Source organism: Taurulus bubalis, assembly GCF_910589615.1.
Source record: "Taurulus bubalis genome assembly, chromosome: 5".
In the NCBI taxonomy this organism is placed as follows: Eukaryota; Metazoa; Chordata; class Actinopteri; order Perciformes; family Cottidae; genus Taurulus; species Taurulus bubalis.
This window is the reverse complement of record NC_136593.1, coordinates 24040174-24061181: the sequence shown is the minus strand read 5'-3', so window position 1 is coordinate 24061181 and position 21008 is coordinate 24040174. Positions and strand designations below refer to the sequence as shown.

Sequence of the window (21008 nt, the reverse complement as noted above, 5' to 3'; positions counted from 1 at the left end):
GTATTGCTGGTCTGTCATACTTGCTTTAAAGCTTTAAAGCATCCTGTGGTGTCAGTCAGCAAGAATCAGTGGTTCATTTAAGATGCTGATGCTTCTCCGTCACACACACCTGCACCTGTCCAAGTCTCCTCTGAGTAATGTTAAATCAATACCATATTTAGCGCTGTGATATATGATTAATCAACATTATTATAACTGCAATAATTCATCTGGTATCATCAAGAGAGAAATAAACACCGGAGGGACTTATAAGAGTTTTTTAATAAAATGTCCACTTGTACTGGAGGAAGCTAATCCTGCCAACGTTACTGAGGCACACTGGCTATTTAAACCGCAGGAGATGATCTCAGCATGTCTTCAGGGTGATTACATCACGCCGGTCTATAACACGGATCCACTTCCAAGAAGTGGCCTATCCCGGAGTCATGCCCCTCATGACCTTTGACCCCTGAGCCCCTCCCTGCAGACCCTCTTTACCGTCAGTGTCACTCTGAGAGGTTTCCCACACGAGAAGCTTCACCTTCCCCTGGTTTTCTCCTCAGGTTGTTGCAGAATGATCTGCAGCTTTGTGGGCTCAAATATCTGATTCTATTAAGAGTTATTATTAAATAATACGTCTGATGATAATCCAACAAAATCCCATGTGCAGACTTAAACCAATGTGAATGATCTTGTAACTTGGTTCAATGATCAATGTGGATCTGTGATACTAAGGCCCTAGTTAGTGAGAACAAACACAATCCTAGGTTCCGGTTCATTTCCATGACCGGCTGCTAAGCCCCGCCCATCCTGTGAAAACCTCTTATCCAATTTTTTGAAGAAAATCAATAACATTGGATTTGACCACCAACTGTGACGTATCCTCAAACACTGTATGATGTACATTTTCCTATGCAAGTCCAGCGGCTTGTCAATTTCTCCACGTTACATGTATAGTTTGTTTTTCTAAATAAACGTCCTACCTCACAAGAAGTTAGGTTTAGGCAACAAAACTACTTGATTGGGTTCAGGAAAAGATTGTGGTATACTTAGTCGGGTTTAGGCAACAAAACTCTGTTGTTAGGTTTCGGAGAAGATTGTCGTTTGGGATAAAATAACCCCGTAAGCTGCGTTCTTGAACATTAGAAACATTGAGACAAACATCAACGTTGACTTCTCCTTTCACTTGGGGAACAAATATCGGTTTAGATGCTGACAGACTTCTGTCTGTTGGATCCATCCATCCTGCCAGGACCAGAATGGTCAGTCTGTTGTCTCACCCAGCTGCTGCTGCTGCTGCTTGAAACGAAAATAACACACTAAAAAATACAACTGTACAAGTTAGTGTAGCTTTAAATCTCTGTTAGTGTTGGATACTGTTAAGAAGATGCTTTAAAAAAAGAAAGGCGCATTCCCTTAACTTCAGCTGTGGGTTTTGTTTTATGTTTTAATCCTTGTGGCCTTGACTCCTTTACGTCTCTAGTTTATTTGTGCCCTCAGAAATCACACGAGTAAACCACACGGCACATAAACATTGGAGCCATCTCACCGAATTAAAATCCTTTTAAGACGGTAATTCAGACGCATTTCATATCTGTTAGTCTGTGCATTTCTGAATCATGTCAGATAAATGATGTTTGGTTACACACATGGTGTGACTCCCACCACTGCTTCACACCACCCACCACACACACACACACACACCCCTGACTGCCTATTGTTCACATAGACTTGTGCACTGCACCATACAAGGCACACACACACACGCCCAGCCCATCTTCTCTCTCTCTCTCTCTCTCTCTCTCTCTCTCTCTCTCTCTCTCTCTCTCCCTCCCTCCTCCTCCTCCTTCATCCTCTCTCTCTGAATCCTTCACATTCTCTCCTCGCCTCCACCCAGCAGCATCCTCCGGCTCTCTTCTCTTCCTCCACCGTCAGCAACAATGACCAGCACAATATCAGGTAAGACGAGCCGCTCCACGCCATGCTGGTTCTATCTATTCGATGATGAAGAGGGTGAAGAGGGTCTATGTGTATCTGTGTAATTGTCATGGCAACTGGGGTCTCTCTCGTTGTACCGGGGCTCTGATGGAGATGAGGGACCCTCCCATAGTCCCATACGGACATGTGGGCGCAGCCAGATTCTTCCAGAAACAACCGGTCCTTTGCAGTAATGTGTCACCACCGCTGACTAGGTCACTGATGAGGATAAAGAAAAAGAAAAGAAACTGAACAAAGATTCACACTGAGACTGGTGATGAACGAACTAAACCACTCTGGTGACTTTATACTGCAAGTAAAGGAGGACAAAATGGACCAAATGGATACTGGAATAATCATCACAGTATTATATCAATATTGATGTGCTGCTATATTTAGTACTCGTGGTAAAAAAGAAAAGTGCAACATATGTTTAAGCCATTAGGTCAGATGTTCTTGTAGAATCTACAGTCACACACACTTTAAAGTAATGCATGTAATCTTAAATAAGTAAACACATTAAGCCTTGTCACGTAGCACTCAGATTTATTTATAGCCTATATATGGTAAACAAAGTAAATATACATTTTGTCTCTGGTGAACTGTAGTATTTCAAAACTTAGAACCACATTTTTCACATTTGCATTCACACCTTAAAAACATAATTTAGTACATTTTCATATATGTCCGAGGCAATAACAGAAAGTAGCATCAACCAATTAAAAAGCCTTCTACTGTATAAAAAAAAACAGCAGGAAAGATTTAACAAGGTGGCAACAGTGTAACAAGAACCAAAAATAATGTATCTCTTGTGGGAGAGACACATGTGCAGTAATCACTTTCTTTTAGAAATACCATAAGTGATAACAATAAAACAAGACTGGTGAGTCTACACAGTGGTGCTTCAAGCTAAATGCTAACATCAAAACATGAAACAGGTTCACAACAACAATGCTAATGTGACGGTGTTAAGCAGGTAATGTCATGGTCATCATCTTAGTTTAGCACGTTAGCATGCTCACATTTGTTTATTAGTACTAAACACACAGATGAAGCAGATGGGAGTGTCACTGGTTTTGCATGTGTTTGGTTAATAAAACAATGTAGACTATTGGACAAATTTAAGTTTTTTGAAAATATTAGAAAGGTTCGAGCGTCACTGAATATTTTCTAGGAACCCTGAATGTGTGTACCATAGTTTGTGTCAATCCATTCAGTAAATCTTCACTGGACAATAAATAAACTTAAACCTTAAACTTAAAAAAATATCAGCCTCAATATTAACATTTCAGCATAAGTTGATAAAAAAATAGTTGCTCATTAATTCCCACACCCAGCATTTACAGAGGAACATTATCATTTATTTTGTTGTGTTTCTTTCCACCTTTCTGTCAAATATTCACTCTGTTTTTGGTCTCTACCAACTACCAAAATATCTACTAAAACAATAACACATTGTCATAAAAATAGACAACATGGTCCTGACCCTACTCGTCAGCATATTTTGCTGCTTGGGCAGAAACCATTCTGAAGCTTTTATCTTATTAATGCTGACGGTTGACACAAGGTTAACGTTAACTGTAACGTATATATGTGTATGATTAAATATCATGGTTTGGCTAAGTATATTTGGGTAAAAGTCATGTGATTGTTTCTTAAAGGTCCAGTGTTTCGTGTATAATCAGCTAAAAATAAGAATTGTGTTATCGTTAGCTTAGATTGAGCCCTTCATAGCTCTATCAGGGGGCAGATTCTCTTCATATAGTCCGCCATGTCGCACCGCCATGTTTCTACAGTAGCCCAGAATGGACAAATCAAACCCTGCCTAGATAGGGCCCTCTTTGCCCTTGGCACACGGTGAAGTTGCAGTTGGTTGCAATATGCAACCTCATCAATAGATGTCACCTTATATTTCTGCGTCTAGCTGTGGGTCACTGCCAAAGCGACAGTATTTGGGTTTCGCCCTTTTTTGTATTGGTGAAGATTTTGTATGGAGCCAAAAGAAATACCTGGCCGACACTACTGAGGCCTTGACAAACTAATATTGCAAACTTAGTTTTCTGGTTACAAAAAAAATCTATATTTCTAGTGATAATTAATACCCTCGTAAAAAAAAAAACACTCCAATTGAACATCAATCAGAGATGAGATAATTAAATGCACTCTAGCAGGCAAGACAAGTGTATTTGTATCGCACATTTCAAGCACAAATGCATTATGTAAACAAATTGTTTACATAATGCATTTAGACATAAACAAGAAATAAAAACAGCAATGAAATTGAAAAGACACTTGGATATTTGGAAAACTTATTTTTAACTTTGAGAGGTCATTGTCACAGGTCAACATCTTTATTAATTTGTTATTTTGCTAAATTTGACATCCACATCTATGAGTGGGCCAAGATCCTCGTCAAATATTCTCCATATTGAGTGCTATGTTGAAAGTAGTTTCAAAGATGTCTCCAGCGCACCAGGCACACTGTTGTTTTCTTTGAATTTGGAGTCTTTTCCTTTGCACCAAACTCCCGAATAATAAATGAAGCACTGCATGCTCTCTGGCTTGTGAGCTTGTCAACGCCCTGCTTCTTGTCTCACCAATGTCTCCCTTTGTGAACACACCTCGTGAGCCGCTCTGATGCACACGTACACACACACACACGCACACACACACACACACACACACACACACACACACACACACACACACACACACACACACACAGCTCAATACCCTCTGCTGTTTAGCCTCCACAGAAAAAAAAGGAAAGGAAGAAAAAGAGGAAGTGGCAGGTGTTCACAGTTGATGTTGTGTTATACCATACCATAATACTACGGTGTGGTGTACAAGCCAGCCATTTTGAGGATTCAGTGGAGTAACAGAGCTGACTGTGCCCTACTTCAGACTGATGAGATAATGTACACTGCTTTATAGATCCATCTACTCTGACTCACTGTGCACAGCACACCGGGGGAGTGTGAACACTTACCTTCAGCAATATACTCTGTAGCTGTCTTTAATTTATTCCCTCAACAAGAAGCGATGAATCATGTTTGATTCTCTGGCGCTCACAGGGTTGCCGGAACTATACAAGTAAGCCTAAAGTGGCTTGAGGTCTGGATCAAATGCAGTGGCGGGCCGTCAGGGCCTGCTAAGCCTTCTCTGCTGGCCTAAACAGAATCACAAAGTTTAAATATTGTATTTTTTTATAATTAAAAGTTATATCTATTTTATAATTTAATTGTTTTTCACAAATACACTACATGTATTATAATGTGTTTTCCCTATTAGCTTATTTTCTCATTACACAGCTCCTGTGTTCCTCTGTTGCTTTGCCTACAGCCTGCTGCATGTGGCGGCCGCTGTTTAAGGATCTGGTTAAGAGCTCATCCAATCACATTTTACCTCTGTTTCTCTATGGAATTGAGAGCTGGTTAAACTATATGACGAGGCCTGCTAGCATTATGGACGTGTGTTTCGCCACAGGGCCAGTAGGTGGCAGTAATGCACCTTGCACAGCTGATCGCGACTATGACCTCAGATACACTGAAAACGCAGGTAAAAAAATACACGGCCCGCCACTGGTCAAATGAAGGAATATTAATTATTATTTTTATATTTCCAAATATCGTTCTTTTGCCAGTGCTGTATTAGTGCATTATTGTAAGGGCCGGGCTACAGTAGATAATTCAACCACGTTAGGAGGCAGCAGTGTTTATAGCTGTTCTGAACAGCCAGTCGAAGGCGGGGCAACGCAGTCAACGGGTGACTCGATTAACCATTACATTTGGAGATAATAGTGCATGTTTGTAGACTGTTTCTCTGGGAAGATAGACGTTGCTCTTAGTTGTTCACAAGTGACAAAAAATAGATATAACTTATAGATGACTCGATATGATATTCAGAGCGCCAATAAAGCAGCAAACAATAATCCAGATAACGTGGAATTATTATTATTAATTAACCTGTATTGAAGAAGACTTGAAACTAGAGATGGAGACCATAAACTCATCTTTGCAATGTTTACGGAGGTAATAAATCCAGAGAGAAGTAGAGTCATTTTCTCATAGAATTATACAATCAGATGAGTCGGCGGCGCCCTGATGGACATTAAAGAGAATGCAAGTTCAAGGCTTTGCCACATTGGCTTCATTTTCCAGACTCAGAGGTTGCAGTGTGGTTCTAATCCGAGCTTCACTTTGTTTATGGAGCTGGTCCAGCTGTGTGTGCATGTTAGAGTATGTGAGTCCCTCTTTGTGGGTCCCACTGGCTGGCTCACTGCAGCAGCTCTGCACTGCGTCATCAGCGGTTACAGCTGATGACGCCATCATGGCTCACGGCGTTTTTGCATCAGCATATATAGCGCCCTCCAGTTGCCTCTTAGGTGTACACTGTTAGCTATTCAGCACTGTGGCAGTTGTTCGCACCTTTAGCTGCTAGCCACCGGCTCATCCATCTCCATGTTGAGAGCTGTGTGGAGGCAATCACTCAATCGATGCTGTGCAATCCGTATAGAGCTCCTTTAAGGAAGAAGTTCTCACTTTTACACGCCTGGCCAATCGCTGCATCCAGTGGATTTAGTATTTTTCTCCAAAGCAATTATCTAGCTATTGTAAAGTTTACTTTGTAATATGCCGACCAACAATTAGTTGCAATTACAACCAGTAATAGCCATAGTGGGGAGGACTGATACATCCACCCACTCAACCCATTTGCCCATCTTCTTTTAATTGGCTATAAAAACTAAGTGGCTTTGACTTTAGTTGGACATTAATGGAGCAGTTGGCAATTACTGTATATGGCTTGTATGAAATAATAATAATACAATAAAGTATTTTATTGCTGCTTCACTCAGACTCCATGCAGAAACTCTGTGGGCAGAACGAATGCTGGCTGCAGCAGATTTGGAGACATTATTTGATATGGATCATGGTGCTGTGTGGCTGTGGACAGAGGGACTGCACAGGGAAGCACGTGGTCGGGACACTGAGAAGGATTAATGGCTCCATCCTGATGAGCATCTCAATAATAGATAACTTCGTGGTGAATGCACGGATCCCAATCTTCCTCTTCCTGTCATGTCAGTAAAACCTGAGCAATAAGTCAGCAACCAAGTCAGTCCTGTTTCTACGAGGGAAGACCTTCACATATCATGACTCATCGCTTTAGAGAATGCGGCCTGCAACTGGACGACTCAAGGCTCCCCAAACAAAAACCCCCATCGTATGCAGCCCTTAGGACTAGATTAAGTATTTAAGTATTACTCAGCACTTTGAACACCGTGGATGCTTCTGTCAGTGTACTGTACAATACACAGCAAGTAAATAAACTGCTCCAACCGATTGGCACCTGCCTCTCTGAACAGCAGGGGGCGTGTTTCAACATCAAATGTGACGAGTAAACTGGATCAATGTTCATATGTGTAATGTCTTCTTTTACTGTGAGGTGTGTGTGTGTGTGTGTTATCTAGCCAATCCATGTTAGTGTAAGTGAGGTGGCCAACGTGAGTTGTGTGTGAGGAAGATAATGACCGTCATATTTTCCTTTTGTTCTGGAGCTTTATTCAATTTGAATACAAAATAAACATATTATTTATTGGGAACCCTCTGGAGTCCTCTTCATGGATCCTGGCCATTGTATTTAAATACAGGTGTATTGCTTGTACTTTACACTGCCTTTATGTCACCTTGGCAACACACACTGGGGCTTGACTGGCTTTTATTTAAGGCTTATCAGCACACAGTTGCAACACATTCTGCATCTCAACCACACACACACACACACACACACACACACACACACACACACACACACACACACACACACACACACACACACACACACACACACACACGCCCACACCTAGATACACAGGAAGACGTATTCATGTGGGACTGATTTGTTTTGCAGCCGTGGTGCAGGTGCAAAGAGGGACAAGGACACATCTCTTGCAAGGTCACTTAAGGACAAGCATCTGTTTAATCAGATTAGAAATACTTGATCCATTTCTATATGTACACGTTAATGCTTTAAACTAATTAATATGGCCGTACTGTGATGCAAACCATTGCCATTTCCATGTTCTCTCCTTTCTGTGGACTTAAAACTAAGCTATCAGCACATTGCAAATAAAACACTTGCAAAACCTTCAATTTAGATGCCAAACGAACCAATATTGCTTCACTAAAAACACAACAGCTAATGTCTAAACGTTGTTAACAAACTGGGACATCGAAGAATATATGCAAGCAGAGCATCAAAAACAATCTGAGTTAACAAGTATCACATCATTCACACGACCATGCAAGGTGTCACCTGCCCATCAGGACTCCAACTAATCATTCATACCCTGCCGGCACAGACACATGTAGGGCTACGTGTCTTGCCCTAGAACTTGCTAGTTAACAGTAAACAGGTTGAACCTGATGCCAAGATGGTGGCCGTTGCTTCTGATAATGTCAAGGAAATATATTTGAATGTACCACAGACCTGGAAGGTTTCCAGGAGCACATTGTACTGGTTTTTAATGAATGCAATGAATTCCATTAAATAACAAGATATTGAGCCTGCTTTACAATGTTGCGTTAGAACATTGTACACTTGTAAAGTGCATCACACCTTTTCTCAGAGGTGTTGCCCTTTAACTCTTCAATGATCCCATATTGAGAGCCTGCGCTCAGTGACTTGAAAGTGATTGTGAAGTACATGTTAATAATTCAGAATCTTTCTAAAAATATAAACTTTTCATGAAATGCATTTCTGTCACGCAATAAAAAGTCCCCAGACATCAAATTGGATGGTTCCACTTTGCGCTTGGCTTCCATTGCTGCTATCATTTTGACCTCATTTTGATCATTTTGATCTAAATACCTGAACAAGTCATGTGTGATGATGTCACATGTATGACTAAGTAACAGTCCGATTTCCATTTTGAAAGGAGCAAAACACAGATGACTGAACGTATAATGAGTTCAAGGTGAAACGAGTAACAGCAATACACTGATACACAGACACATAGTCACAAGTGCGTAGCTACACTCAATTCTGAAGGCCACTGCGTTTCAAGGATAATTTAACTAGGAAGCGCCAAATGAGGGAATGTCTCCATGTAAAACCAAGTCATAAACAATACAAATTCCTAATCAGAGGATCAGGATGCATTATGCTCCGGGTCATAAGCCGGACCGCCAATCAGTAAGTCAGGAGCCTCTGGACATGTCTGAGACCGCAGGCCCCGCTCTATCTACTGTGTGTATGTGATGATTTAGGTGCTGAACTCTTGTTCGCCTCGTACACTGTGTCCTTGATGCAGGAACACAAGGAGGGAGGCCGGTCACTACTATCAATCCATAGCCTTGGAGTCACTCAGCTCACAGAAAGGGAGTTGTGCACTCCTGGAAGGTTAAGACCTGGTGCACTAAATTAGTTTATGACCAACTAGTTTATGACCAACTAGTTTATGTCGTACCTAACTGACCCACAACTGACCCCGAGTTTGGTTTATCCCCAGTCATTCAGCTCAATAGGGGAACAGATGCAGTGGAATAAATGATTCCCCGATAGACAGATAGGCTGGATGGTAAAGCAAGACATTTAGAATTGTGGAGAGTCTTTGGCGATTAGACCCTATCATAACTTAGTTTTTTATTTATAGTTTGACAGCAAAAATTAGATTGGCTTAGAGAGATGCTTCTGCTCAGTTTCATTTATAAATATATATACAAACTCTTAATAAGGTGCAGCAGCAGCATCATGGGATGTGTCTACATTACATTTAAATACATCGCTAATGGCTGGAACACTTTTTCATTGTCTGCTTTATTTTACTGGAAAGTTTGATGACTCTTTGTCAACCGTGAACAAAGAAGTGGAAGTATGCAGAAACTGTCACCTACAGAGAACATAAAGTTGACAAGACGGGCCTGTCACTCTGGTTCCACTACACTGCCTGATGCCAAGCTTGTGACTCGGCATTCAAGTCTAGTTGGTAGAACGAAACTCTCAAACAGGAGTTGGCCTGTGTGACACCCATTTACTTAGTTATGCTGAACATGATCTTGAATCAACTAACTAGAGGCTGCTGAGGCAGTACACAGATATGATGTGACGGGGGTGTTTGTAGTGTCTTCTAGGTGCAGCTTATTATTTTACACAAACTGACGTAACTTTTCCACCCTACGTTCTACCTTGTTTCTGCATTTTGCCCGGCTGAAACAGTACCGGGTTTGATGGATTGTTCGCCGCACAAACTGCCGTGAGACTGTGTTGGCTCTTAAGTCACCTCTTCACCACTTAAGCTCTTTGCACTCCAGTATGCACTAAGTTGTTTAGTTTTATTGGAATGTAATTCTGTGGGAGACAGAGTTGATCATTGTCTAAAAAACAAGTCTGACCTGAAGATACAACTTGTATCTAAAAAGGCCATATTTATTTTAGGATTGTCTGGTGCAGAGCTTGTATCATGCCATACATTGGATGAGCGAAGAGTAAAGGTTTGCCCTCACATCAGCACAGAATTAGTCAATAATATCTGAACACGCTGCGCACAGCTGTCACGGGCTTCCGGGTTTCAACAGAGTTGTTAAGGTACACCATTGTTAAGGTGTATCAAGGACACAATAAAAAATGCTATCTGAAAAGAGAGACAGCTCGTAAACAGGCTGTGTGGAAGAACCGGTAGGGGAAGCTGGCATGCAAACACTGAAAGTGTACATCTGTATGCTTATTGGCAGTAGACACCTTTCTGTAGACAGGATGGTGTGAGGGAGATGTACACAGTATTTATATCTAAGACTGGGCCTGGCTGACCACTGTGGTGGAAATTGTGTAATTATTCATCTGTCTGAGTCTCTTTAAACTGAAATAAGGAATACTGAGAAAACAGAACTGGAAGTTTGTTGGTTTTATTTGCTACATCAAAGGTTCAATGGTTGTACAGAGTACAGGCAATCTGCATGAACAAGAATTTAAACAAAAGACGGAGAGCAAGGGTGGGGGCCCTTACTTCCTAAAAACAAAAAAACTCAAAAATAAACATGGAGGAGGAAGAAGCGTGAGTCTCAAAAGCGAGGTCAGACGAAGGCGAGATGCCAAAGCGTGAGGCCGCTCTTGTGCACTTCCTTGTGGTTGGTGGCAGGAACCCAATCTTGCACCATAAGCAAGAAGAGCGAGGAGTTTGAAAACATCATAACAGAAATAACAAAAGCACAGCAAAACCTTTTCATCACACCACAGAGCTTGTAACATGTCCTTCCTGGTTTAAGCCTTCCATGTGAGCTCACCAGACCTCATGAACTAATAAGTATGACACATATTGAATTTGTACCACTAAAGCAGGTGCAGCAAAACTAAAAGAGTATAAAGAATATGCCAATAAATGATATCTCCCCCACACATTCCTGAGCTGTAATAAGCTCAAATAAATAACAGTCACCAGTATGGGCTAACTTTTGCTGTTATTTATGTTTAGTATGACACTTCATTGTGTATTATTGCTTGAATTAAAGTAAGTAAAGTAATGTGGAGAAACCTACGAGTGAAATCTGTGTAAACCAAACCAGGGACTTGTTTTCTCTTACACAACAAGGATTGTGTCTTGTTTAAAAGCAGCAATTTCAATAATTTCTTGTTATTTTTCTGTGTTGTGTTATATTACTAGCACAGCCAACCAAATTCCTCACCGAAGTAACCCAAGTTTGATTCTGTCCCACTAAGTCGACAGAGTTTCATGTGTTTCATGTGTAACATTTTGGTCTTTTATCTCTATGTAACAGCCTACACAGACAAGATCAAGGAAATGTCCATGCTGTCTCTGATCTGCTCCTGCTTCTACACACAGCCACATCCCAACAGCCTCTATCAGTATGGAGGTCAGTCTGTCGGTCGGTCTGTCTTTCTATTTGTCTGTCTTTCTATTTGTCTGTCTGTCTGTCTGTCTGTCTGTCTCTCTGTCTGCACCTGCTTAGTTTACCCCCCAAACTATGCTTACGTTAGCAATGCTTTTATTCTTTAGCTGCCCTCAAAAACTGCATTTCAAGTGCTACATGAAGTTCAGCAGAGAGGGGCGGCTAAAAAGGCCAAACCCTTGCCACGGCAACATCAGAAAAGCCTCCCACCATGAAAAGTCGGCCAAGGTCAGGACAAATAGGACGACCTTCTGAATGAGCTTGTGGCTGTTGGAACTAGCTACTTCTAACAGTGAAAGAAGACATGTAAATTAGGCCATACCTATACAGTGCAGTGAAAGAGCAAAAGACAAGAATACAAAGTCTCCAGACTTGTGTTTAGAGCAGTTAGTTCCGTATGAGAACACAGAACGAAATGCCTTTTTTCTGTGAGCCAACATGTTTTTGCTCTTCTGCACTAGACGGTATTAACACTCTTATCAACTGTATCTTGCAAATTGTGTCTTTAAGTAGCAAGAAGAGGGACACTTTTTACCCCATGTGCACCAACCATGCTCACAGCTCATTTCAGATCATAGCTCTCACCTTTTGCCACATTTTAATGCCTTTATTCAAAGTCAAGGGACGACAGGATATGAGGAGGGGGATGAGGTGCAGCTACAGTCTTTTTGATAACAATGACGAGACACAGTCCAGAGATATCACCCGACCCTCTGATTTAGGAGAGAGCATGCAAGCAATCAAAATGAACTAAAGAAAGGAAGAGCTTGCATCTGATAAACAGCTCACTTGCTCGTGTTTTACCGTTGTGTGTCAGACCTGGAGGTGAAGGGCTTGAACAAGCGAGCATCCGGCCAGTCGTTTGAGGTTATCCTGAAGGATCCCGACCAGTCCGGGGACAAAAGCCAGCATCAGCTGCTGCCTTCCCCTCCGAGGAGGGAGGTGTCCCTGGAGGAGCTCCAGACGAGGCTGGAGGCTGCTGATGAGAGGAGGAAGGTAAGCACACATGTGACCGCAGCATGGCCCCGTGATGGAGTGCCACCGCTGATCCTTGAGGTGATATTATCTGCATTGATCCACAGTACGCTCATTTAACTCCTTTCATTTTCAGTTGAGGATTTCTGTACGTTGTTTTCCCTTCCTCCTAGATATTAAACAATGATGCTCTCATTGAATAATACACTAAAAGTAGTGTAGCGTCTCCTCCTCCGGCCAGGAGCAGAGCTTCTCCTCTACATCTCCACATAGCTGATTGTTGTTGCCAAGCAGTCGCGTGCAATCGTGCTTGGCAACAACTACCAGCTATGTAAAGATGTAGAGGATTAATGTCTGCTTGAGCAGAGACTGAAGTCACGCACCCTCTGTGTGTGTTGTAATCCGAGCCTCCGTCATTTGTTAGTGCATGTGAGCACACCTGCAGAACGGCCTCCGCTATGCTCTGCTCTCATACGGCGGTTACAGGTGACAACGCCGTCGGTCGAGGGTTTCCCCTATGGTCAGCACTGTTGCCGTTGTTTGCACTGTTGGCGCCGTTAGCACAGTTAGCTGCGAACCGCCAGCTCAGCTGTTAGCATGGTTAGCTGCAAACCCCCAGCTCAGCCTTTAGCACGGTTAGCTGCAACCCCCCAGCTCAGCCATTAGCACGGTTAGCTGCGAATCGCCAGCTCAGCCGCCACCTTTAGGCGCCATGAGGCAATAGATTCGCAGTAGGTTCACAGTCTTAGGAATGTCAATGAAATGTTTGCAGTTGCCTTCAGAGCCTGTTGTGCAGTCATGTTACCTTGGCACTGAGAGTCACAGACACAACATTTTCACTGTGGATACCCAAGCATCACAACTTGGTCTCAAGTATTTAAAGGTTTTGATCCCTCTTGTTGTTGTTGTAGGTTGTATTACCCTTTGAATGCATGCTCAGATTACAGGGGATGAATGTTAGGTCCTCCCAAATAATGTATTAAGAAATAGCTTCAGTCATCACTGGTTTTTCTCAATTCTTGAGAAAGCCGGTTGTAAAGCTGCACTGCACTCGTAGAGCAGTTCCTTTGAATGGCAGAAAATGATGCTGAACAGGTTTGCTGAATGGCTGGCAAGCTTACTGTACAATAAAGTAGTTCGATACGCTGTAAATACGATATGATGGCCTTGCCTCAAAGCAAAGGTTAACCATGAGCTGTGAAATAACTTTTATCCTGCTCTAAAGTGACGAACAACTGCTGTATTTTAGCTCCAATATTTCCCAGTTTTCTACTGCAAGATCCCATCAGACTGATTCTCGGATGTCAACATAAAACAAATTTGGAGCAAAACAAGATTTTCCACGGAAGGTACAAATAAAAGAAGCAATGGAAACATGGTTTGAATATGACCTGGCACAAGGGTGTGTCGAAATTACCGGCTTGACACTGATGATAGGGTGTGCAAGACAAAAGTTATGCAACTAAGAAATACAAAATAGCTCTTCCTAATTAAAGCTTCATCCTTCATCCGTGACTGTGAACATATTGTGTTTACAGCGTAACACAATTATGATTGACCCCGTTGGAATTTCTTTTCTTCGGACCTCGCCCTAAACCAAAGCACAAGCTTGTGCACAAACACATACGGGTAAAATACAATGACAGTAATTCGGTATCTTTGTCTAAACCTAACTGAGTCATCCTTCAATCAGAGGATCAGCATTTCTAACCCTAATCAGAAGATCAGCAATCTAACCCTATACAAGTACAGTTTGTCTACCATTTACCATTTGAGGGAATGCGGGTTTTATCTGTTTCATTGCATTGTCTTGTGATGTCCTAACTGTCCATGAGCGACGCAGCACTGTGATGGTCTTAACTTTTGTCAGACACCCGGAGGAGATTGACTGAAAGTCTCCGACTTGCTGTTGGCTATGTTGAATGCCATTTCCATTAAATATCCCAGTATGAAACATCTGTTTTCTGGATAAAAAGAACAAACAGTAGTTGCGTCTCCAGTCTGATCTTGAGCGGAGAGCAAGCAGGTAGCCTACATGGTTTGTTAATGCGATGTAACAGAGTAGCATATTTGATAATGGATATTGGATGATATAACTGGTAAATAACAATAGTTTTATACTCCACTTATGGCAATGACAGATAGCCGGGGTGGCGGTGCACATGACTGGGCCAGTCTGGAGCGAATAAAAGATATATTTTAGTGCAACAGTTATTCTTTTTATGTCATACCTTGACCCCTGATGAATGCCGGGTCATTGCGACTTGGCCAGAGCATTGTTTATCCCATGATTTCCTCTATGCCTGTACGTCCTTTATTCTCATGTGAGCTCTGCTCTGTTCCCACACCTGCTCAGCTACAGAATGTCTTGCCCTGAGTAGAAGTGAGATGATAGGCTAATGATGTAATTGTGTCGCTGTGCTATTGGATAGAGGAGACCAGCTGATCAGAACAGCTGATATCATGATTGACAGCCCAGAACAATGACAGCAAGGAAATAATGAGTGAGCATGCCTGAGAAGAGGGAATGGCAGATGTAAGAAAAATAAACTACGGGCGTGAACATGTATATTCTTCCTAATCTAACTTACGCTTAAGCTTCATTAGTCCATGTAAATATTAACATAATGTGAGAACATTTGCCCAGAACATGCATTGGTGTTTTAAATTCAAGACCTAAATAAAGAACAGCATGAATAGTAATGTAGTTGTGAAGTAATACAAGAATATAAGTGAAGTACAGTGTTTTGCCCCAGCAAAGTGCATTTTCTTCTCTCACAACATGAGCATCTGATGTTATAGTTGGTTGCTCGCTTGCTGTTAGGACACAGTGTAGGACGGTGAAATTTGGGCCCCTGACAGCTTCTTGGCCCCTGTGCAACTGCACCGGTGGCACTGTCGATATTTGCGTCATTGCATTGCCCAAACCAAAGAGTGAACGAGTGCAGATCTCTTCCAGGATGTTTCTGCTCCAACCACTGCTGTAATGTTTGATTGAACGGATAAGCGTATCAGGCGTGTTTTTCACTCGCATGTAAATCCGCTCCCCTTCACTGTGTAACGCTTCATGTTGACCGATTTCTCCGAACAGTACAGTTCAGCTGTTGGTTTAGTCCCGTTAGCTGTTAGCTCTGTTAGCTGTGTGGTCTCTCAACTCTCGTTCTAGATGCAGACAATTAAATTGACAAAATAAATGACAAAGATTGCTTAAGAAATCTCCCCATTGAAGAAACAACTGGCAAAACTACCCAGCAGCTGCTAACAGCTAACTAGAGCTCTGTTTCAAACGATCACTGCTGTAATATTTGATTGAAGCATACAAAGGAGAGTCCAAACTCAAGCAGGTATTTGCAGCCTGTTAAGAGCAGGGAGAAGTCAGCAGTCAACGGCTCTGTAAAACCGTCAATAAAATATTGCGTCAATAAAATATGTTTTCAAAAAGGATAAACCACTGCAACCACGAGAGGTTCTGAACCACACAGTTATAAGTGAGCACCAAAAAGTAAGGCTGATGGGTCCAGTAATGTGCGAGTTGTAGACAGACGGACAGACACAGTGATGCACACATGGGCGCACACAACCTTACATGGCGGATTACACATTCTCCTGGTGGAGATAATAAAGTGACTCATAGAGAAGATATGAGGGATTCACAGAGAGACTGTGTTGACACTTCAGTGGGTGGCAAGTTTTTGTTTCAAAACAGCATGAGCCATGAAGTGATTTTAGAAATATGTGTCATCAAGTCAACCCCTGCATGTATCATGGTTATTTTGTGCTACAGGGTAGTAAATGCCTTATTGTATTGCATGATTGATAACTTTAAAGGTTATTTAACGTTGCTGTGGATTAGTCATGTGGTTCTGGCTCAACGATTAAAAGTCTTATTATTAAAACCTGGTATCTAAATGTGAGACACAACAGGATCTTGTTGTGGCTGATTTCTTCTTCTGGATCGATGATGATTAATCTTCTTAAAACCTGATGCAGCATTAACTTGTAGCTATCTCCTATCTGACTGATGGTGAGGCGCCACAGGAACTCACGAACGGGACCTCAGTAATCGATCACAGAACACAAGAGAGGTTGGGTCAGAGTTCAATTCACGTAGATGTATTTGTAACACGCAGATGACAAATAAACCGAGTTGTGTCCGGTGTCATATACAATGACTCCTACCACAACTGTCTACCACAACTTGCGAACAAACAAACAGACATATTATTTAATACGTAACGTTTGGTTTAAGTGCGGCCCACCATCCAACCCTTAGTCCATCCGCGTGTCTCATATTTCTTGTAACTAGTGCCCACGCATGTCACTTTCATCACGTATACCAGTTCACGCCGGTTTTCTTAAAGTATGTAGCTGCTTTGCAGACTATCTCCCATTTGGTCCTTATCCAGTCACATATATACCCACTACTTGTCTTAATATCTCATCCCTTCCTTGCTAGCCCTTTGGTCTTTGGTCGCTAGTGACCCGCTGGCGGCTACAGCTCCCTTTTTACTGGCTCGCACTGGAATAGCGCCAGGTCACCGCGAGTTTATCTGCATCCTGTCTCTTCTCAACTAGTGAAATCCCACATTCAACTTATCTTCTCAGGCTGACTATACACTGTTTCTATGTGGGTTCACATGAATGCAACTCATCACAACATGTCATGGATTGTGCTCATAATAACCCGGTTCATGTCCGGACCAGATAGATGTGCTGTATATGACTTATTTGCAGCAAACAGATTACAAGCAGACCGAGTTGTTCCGGGATCAACTGACGGCACAATGGGAGTGTACATTCAACTGCTTCCACACTGTGAAGCAGGTCTCTCCAGGTGTTTTGCTAACCTGATCCCGATGAGGGACACTGTTCAGATGACAAGAGAGCCCGTTTCAGAGTTAAGGAGGAACTGTGAGTGTTGACTGTGCTGAGGATCCTCATTTTCTCGTATATTACAGCCCTTTGTGTGCTTAATGTAGTGACTTCCTCTGTACCTGCCATCTGTGGACACATCATTGATCGTGACCTGACATTTCCCTTTTGTTATTCCCTCCCGGCTCGGCATCCTGTTTTCCTTTCCGGTTTCTACAAAGAGTAAACTTTTCTTCGCCTGCATAAGGTTACAAAGTTGAGGAAACAAGCTTGTATCAGATTATGAATATTAGTTAATATTGAATGATTAATACATTTCAAAACACACATACATTGTCCTTCCACAAAAGCCCCATAGATGTTCATTCCTCTGTTTGTTTGATTAACCTGTTTTTTGGTGTTCACTCCATTACCATAATCACCTGCTTCATATCGGTGACCCCGCTCTCTTTGTCCCCCCATGATCTGTATCTCCTACGCTGCCGTAGTCCCAGGAGGCCCTGTTGCTGAAGCAGCTGGCGGAGAAGAGGGAGCACGAGCAGGAGGTTCTCTACAGGGCGCGCGAGGAGAACATCATCTTTAGCAAGACGACGGAGGAGAAGCTCACCCAAAAGATGGAGGTCAACCAGGAGAACCGGGAGGCTCACCTCAATGCTCTCAAACAACGGCTGCGTGAGAAAGCAAGTCTTCCCATTCGTGGTCATTTGTGACAGTGGGCATGAAAAATAATGCAACCCTCAAAAGTTGCAGCAGCACAAATTGGACACAATCCCCCATGTGTTATTGTATACATTGGTGTTCACCCTAAATTACAATAGTAAAAAACTTTTTAAGTCATTTTAGACCGTTGATCTAACTGAGTGAACCCTTTTCCACCTAAATGTGCACATACATGCAGGTTTTTTAAACACAGAAAACTCCTCTCCATTGCAATTCATGGTTGTATACGTTGCCAGTAGATGAGTATGCCTTGCTGGTTTTTTTTCTGGTGTGTCACGTTGTAAGCGATGTAAATGTTACGGAGGTTACTTTTATATCCGTTACTTATTCCGTAAGAGTTGGTGATCAGTGACAGACAGGCTTTCACGAGTTTTTACTTGTTTCTGTCCGAGTTTGAATGATGGAGAGCATAATTGTATGTTTTGTACCAATATGAAATCCCACACAGCATGTCCACGTGGGTGTCATGTTTCCATCGTTGATTAGAGCTATAGCGGATGAAGACAAAAGCCTGATGTTAGTTGATATTAGTGGTTTTATTTATCCAGTGGGAAATATGGTTTAAATGATTCGACGAGTGTAGCTTCAAAGTAGCCATAGAATACAGCATATGACGTATTCCTTGTTATGAACTAGCGATAATGACTACTGTATGACAACAGAAATAAAGGTGGTGGATGCTGTTAGAGATATTTATAGTGCAGACCTTAAACTGGACATTTTACTGAACCACCGTCACCTCAGGAAGGCTTAACATTACATATCTAACATCCATTAAAAGCCCCGTGGAGAGGATCCAGAAGCTGACCACGCAGAATTCTCTTTAAACACAGATCAGGCTGTACCAGAAAACACATCTCTAAATCTATTATGGATTGCGACGGATGCAAAGCAGGTTGCTTCACATTTCTGGGGAATTTCCACATCTCAACAGCTGTGTTTCCGACATTCTGACTGAAAAAAACGCTCTGCCTCTTAAGTTTCATGTTCCACATAAGCCCCGCCTTAGTCATAAAGTTTCAGTTTGCGACATGTGAATGTGACACATTATTGCTTTATTTTACAGGAAGTCCACGCCGCTGAAGTGCGCAGGAACAAGCAGCTTCAGGCCGACCTCTCGGGCTGAAGACGCTCTCTGCTCTCTGGCAGTGGATGTTACTTTTGAAACTCTTCTGTGTGTCAAAGTGTTCCTAGTTGTTCAGTATTCACAAATATCCTCCCACAGTGCACCTTTCAAGACTCAAACTAGTTGTTAGTCAGCACCAAAAAATGTTACTCATCCGCTTCATTTTTTGGTAAACCACACATATTTGGAAGTCAGGTAGATATTCTGACATAGCCAAGTACAGCTGAAATAAAGTCCACTCCTGAGCCGAACGAGATCTGTGTCGGGTTTATTTATAGTTATAAAAACATGGCTGAATAATGATGACTATTCTGGTAAATTTGTTTAGTTTACTGTGAGTGTAAATGCCTTCTGAGTCTTTTTAGGGCCCTTGGTGTGATTTTATTTCAGGATCCACCTCTACACCTGAACTGACTTTGACAGTTAGCTCAATGCGCGTGTGCATTGAAAGATCCTTCAGCCCAATGAAGACCTGCAGCCATGGAGCAGCTTAAAACTTTAAATCAAACTCTACTAACAGAAGCCATGTTTGTTGATCATGTTCTTCGTGATAATATCAGGGGAGTGGCTCCGGACGGATGCCCGATGAGATGGGCTGTCAGTGTTGCCAACTCAGCCATTTCCTCACTAGATTTGGTAACTTTCTTTCTTCACAAAGGGTTGGCAACACTGGGTTTTTCTCTTGAAAAAAAAATCAGTAAACTCTTGCTAGTTTCTTACCAACCCTAGCTTTGACAGTTTGTGAAACAGCTTGTGAAAGCAGTTGTACAATGTACAAGTCTGAGAAAATAACCCTGAGGAATTCATCTGGTACACCCTGTGGTTAACAACATGCTCATGTGCTAACATGCCTCCCGACAACTACTGGATGCTAACATGCTGAATTTCAGCATTCAACAGTTAGCATGCTAACCTCTCAGTTAGCATGTTGACTTGTGGAATATGATTGTTTACGTTAGCATAATACCGCACTTGCAGTTAGTATGATAACACGCAGACATTTAGAGTTAAAATGTATGATTATCAGTCATTAGGACTCACTCTCTGGCAATATGGATGTCTGAACCCAATTTCAAGGCATGTATTTAATTTACTTAATACATTTACTATTTATTATTTTTTTCATTTGATTTAACTGTCTTCTTAAACACTTTTTAAAAATGTTTTTCACCCTCAGAATGAATAAAGAGAATGTTAGAATTTGTTTTTCCTTTCTTTTAAACTTGCCATAGATTTTAATTACCATAGTTAAGTAGATTGAAGTAACACCTGTCCCTGATATGAGGTAAGAAGCCCATAATAAGCACAAGTAAATCAATGTAATATATGCTTCTTACAAATGTTTATACTTGATCACACTTCTTGTGTACACATTATATTGATATTATTATATCTATTTTTTTTCTGTTTATATATATATATATGTGTGTGTGTGTATATATGTGTGTGTAAAA

General features: G+C 41.7%; 1 protein-coding gene across 2 annotated transcripts; it reads left to right on the top strand.

Annotated features, from left to right (window-relative positions):
* Positions 1–1867: 1867 nt before the first annotated feature.
* stmn3 (stathmin-like 3) lies at positions 1868–20629 on the top strand. Of its 2 annotated transcripts, none has more exons than XM_079217928.1 (5): positions 1868–1938; positions 11730–11825; positions 12679–12857; positions 18197–18388; positions 19495–20629. In XM_079217928.1, exons 1-5 carry the CDS (start codon positions 1920–1922, stop codon positions 19552–19554), a joined length of 546 nt encoding a protein of 181 aa, XP_079074054.1. In that variant the 5' UTR covers positions 1868–1919; the 3' UTR covers positions 19555–20629. The 2 variants fall into 2 exon arrangements, with proteins under 2 accessions (XP_079074054.1, XP_079074055.1); XM_079217929.1 differs by having other exon boundaries at positions 18197–18392; positions 19499–20629.
* The last annotated feature ends 379 nt before the right edge of the window (positions 20630–21008 follow it).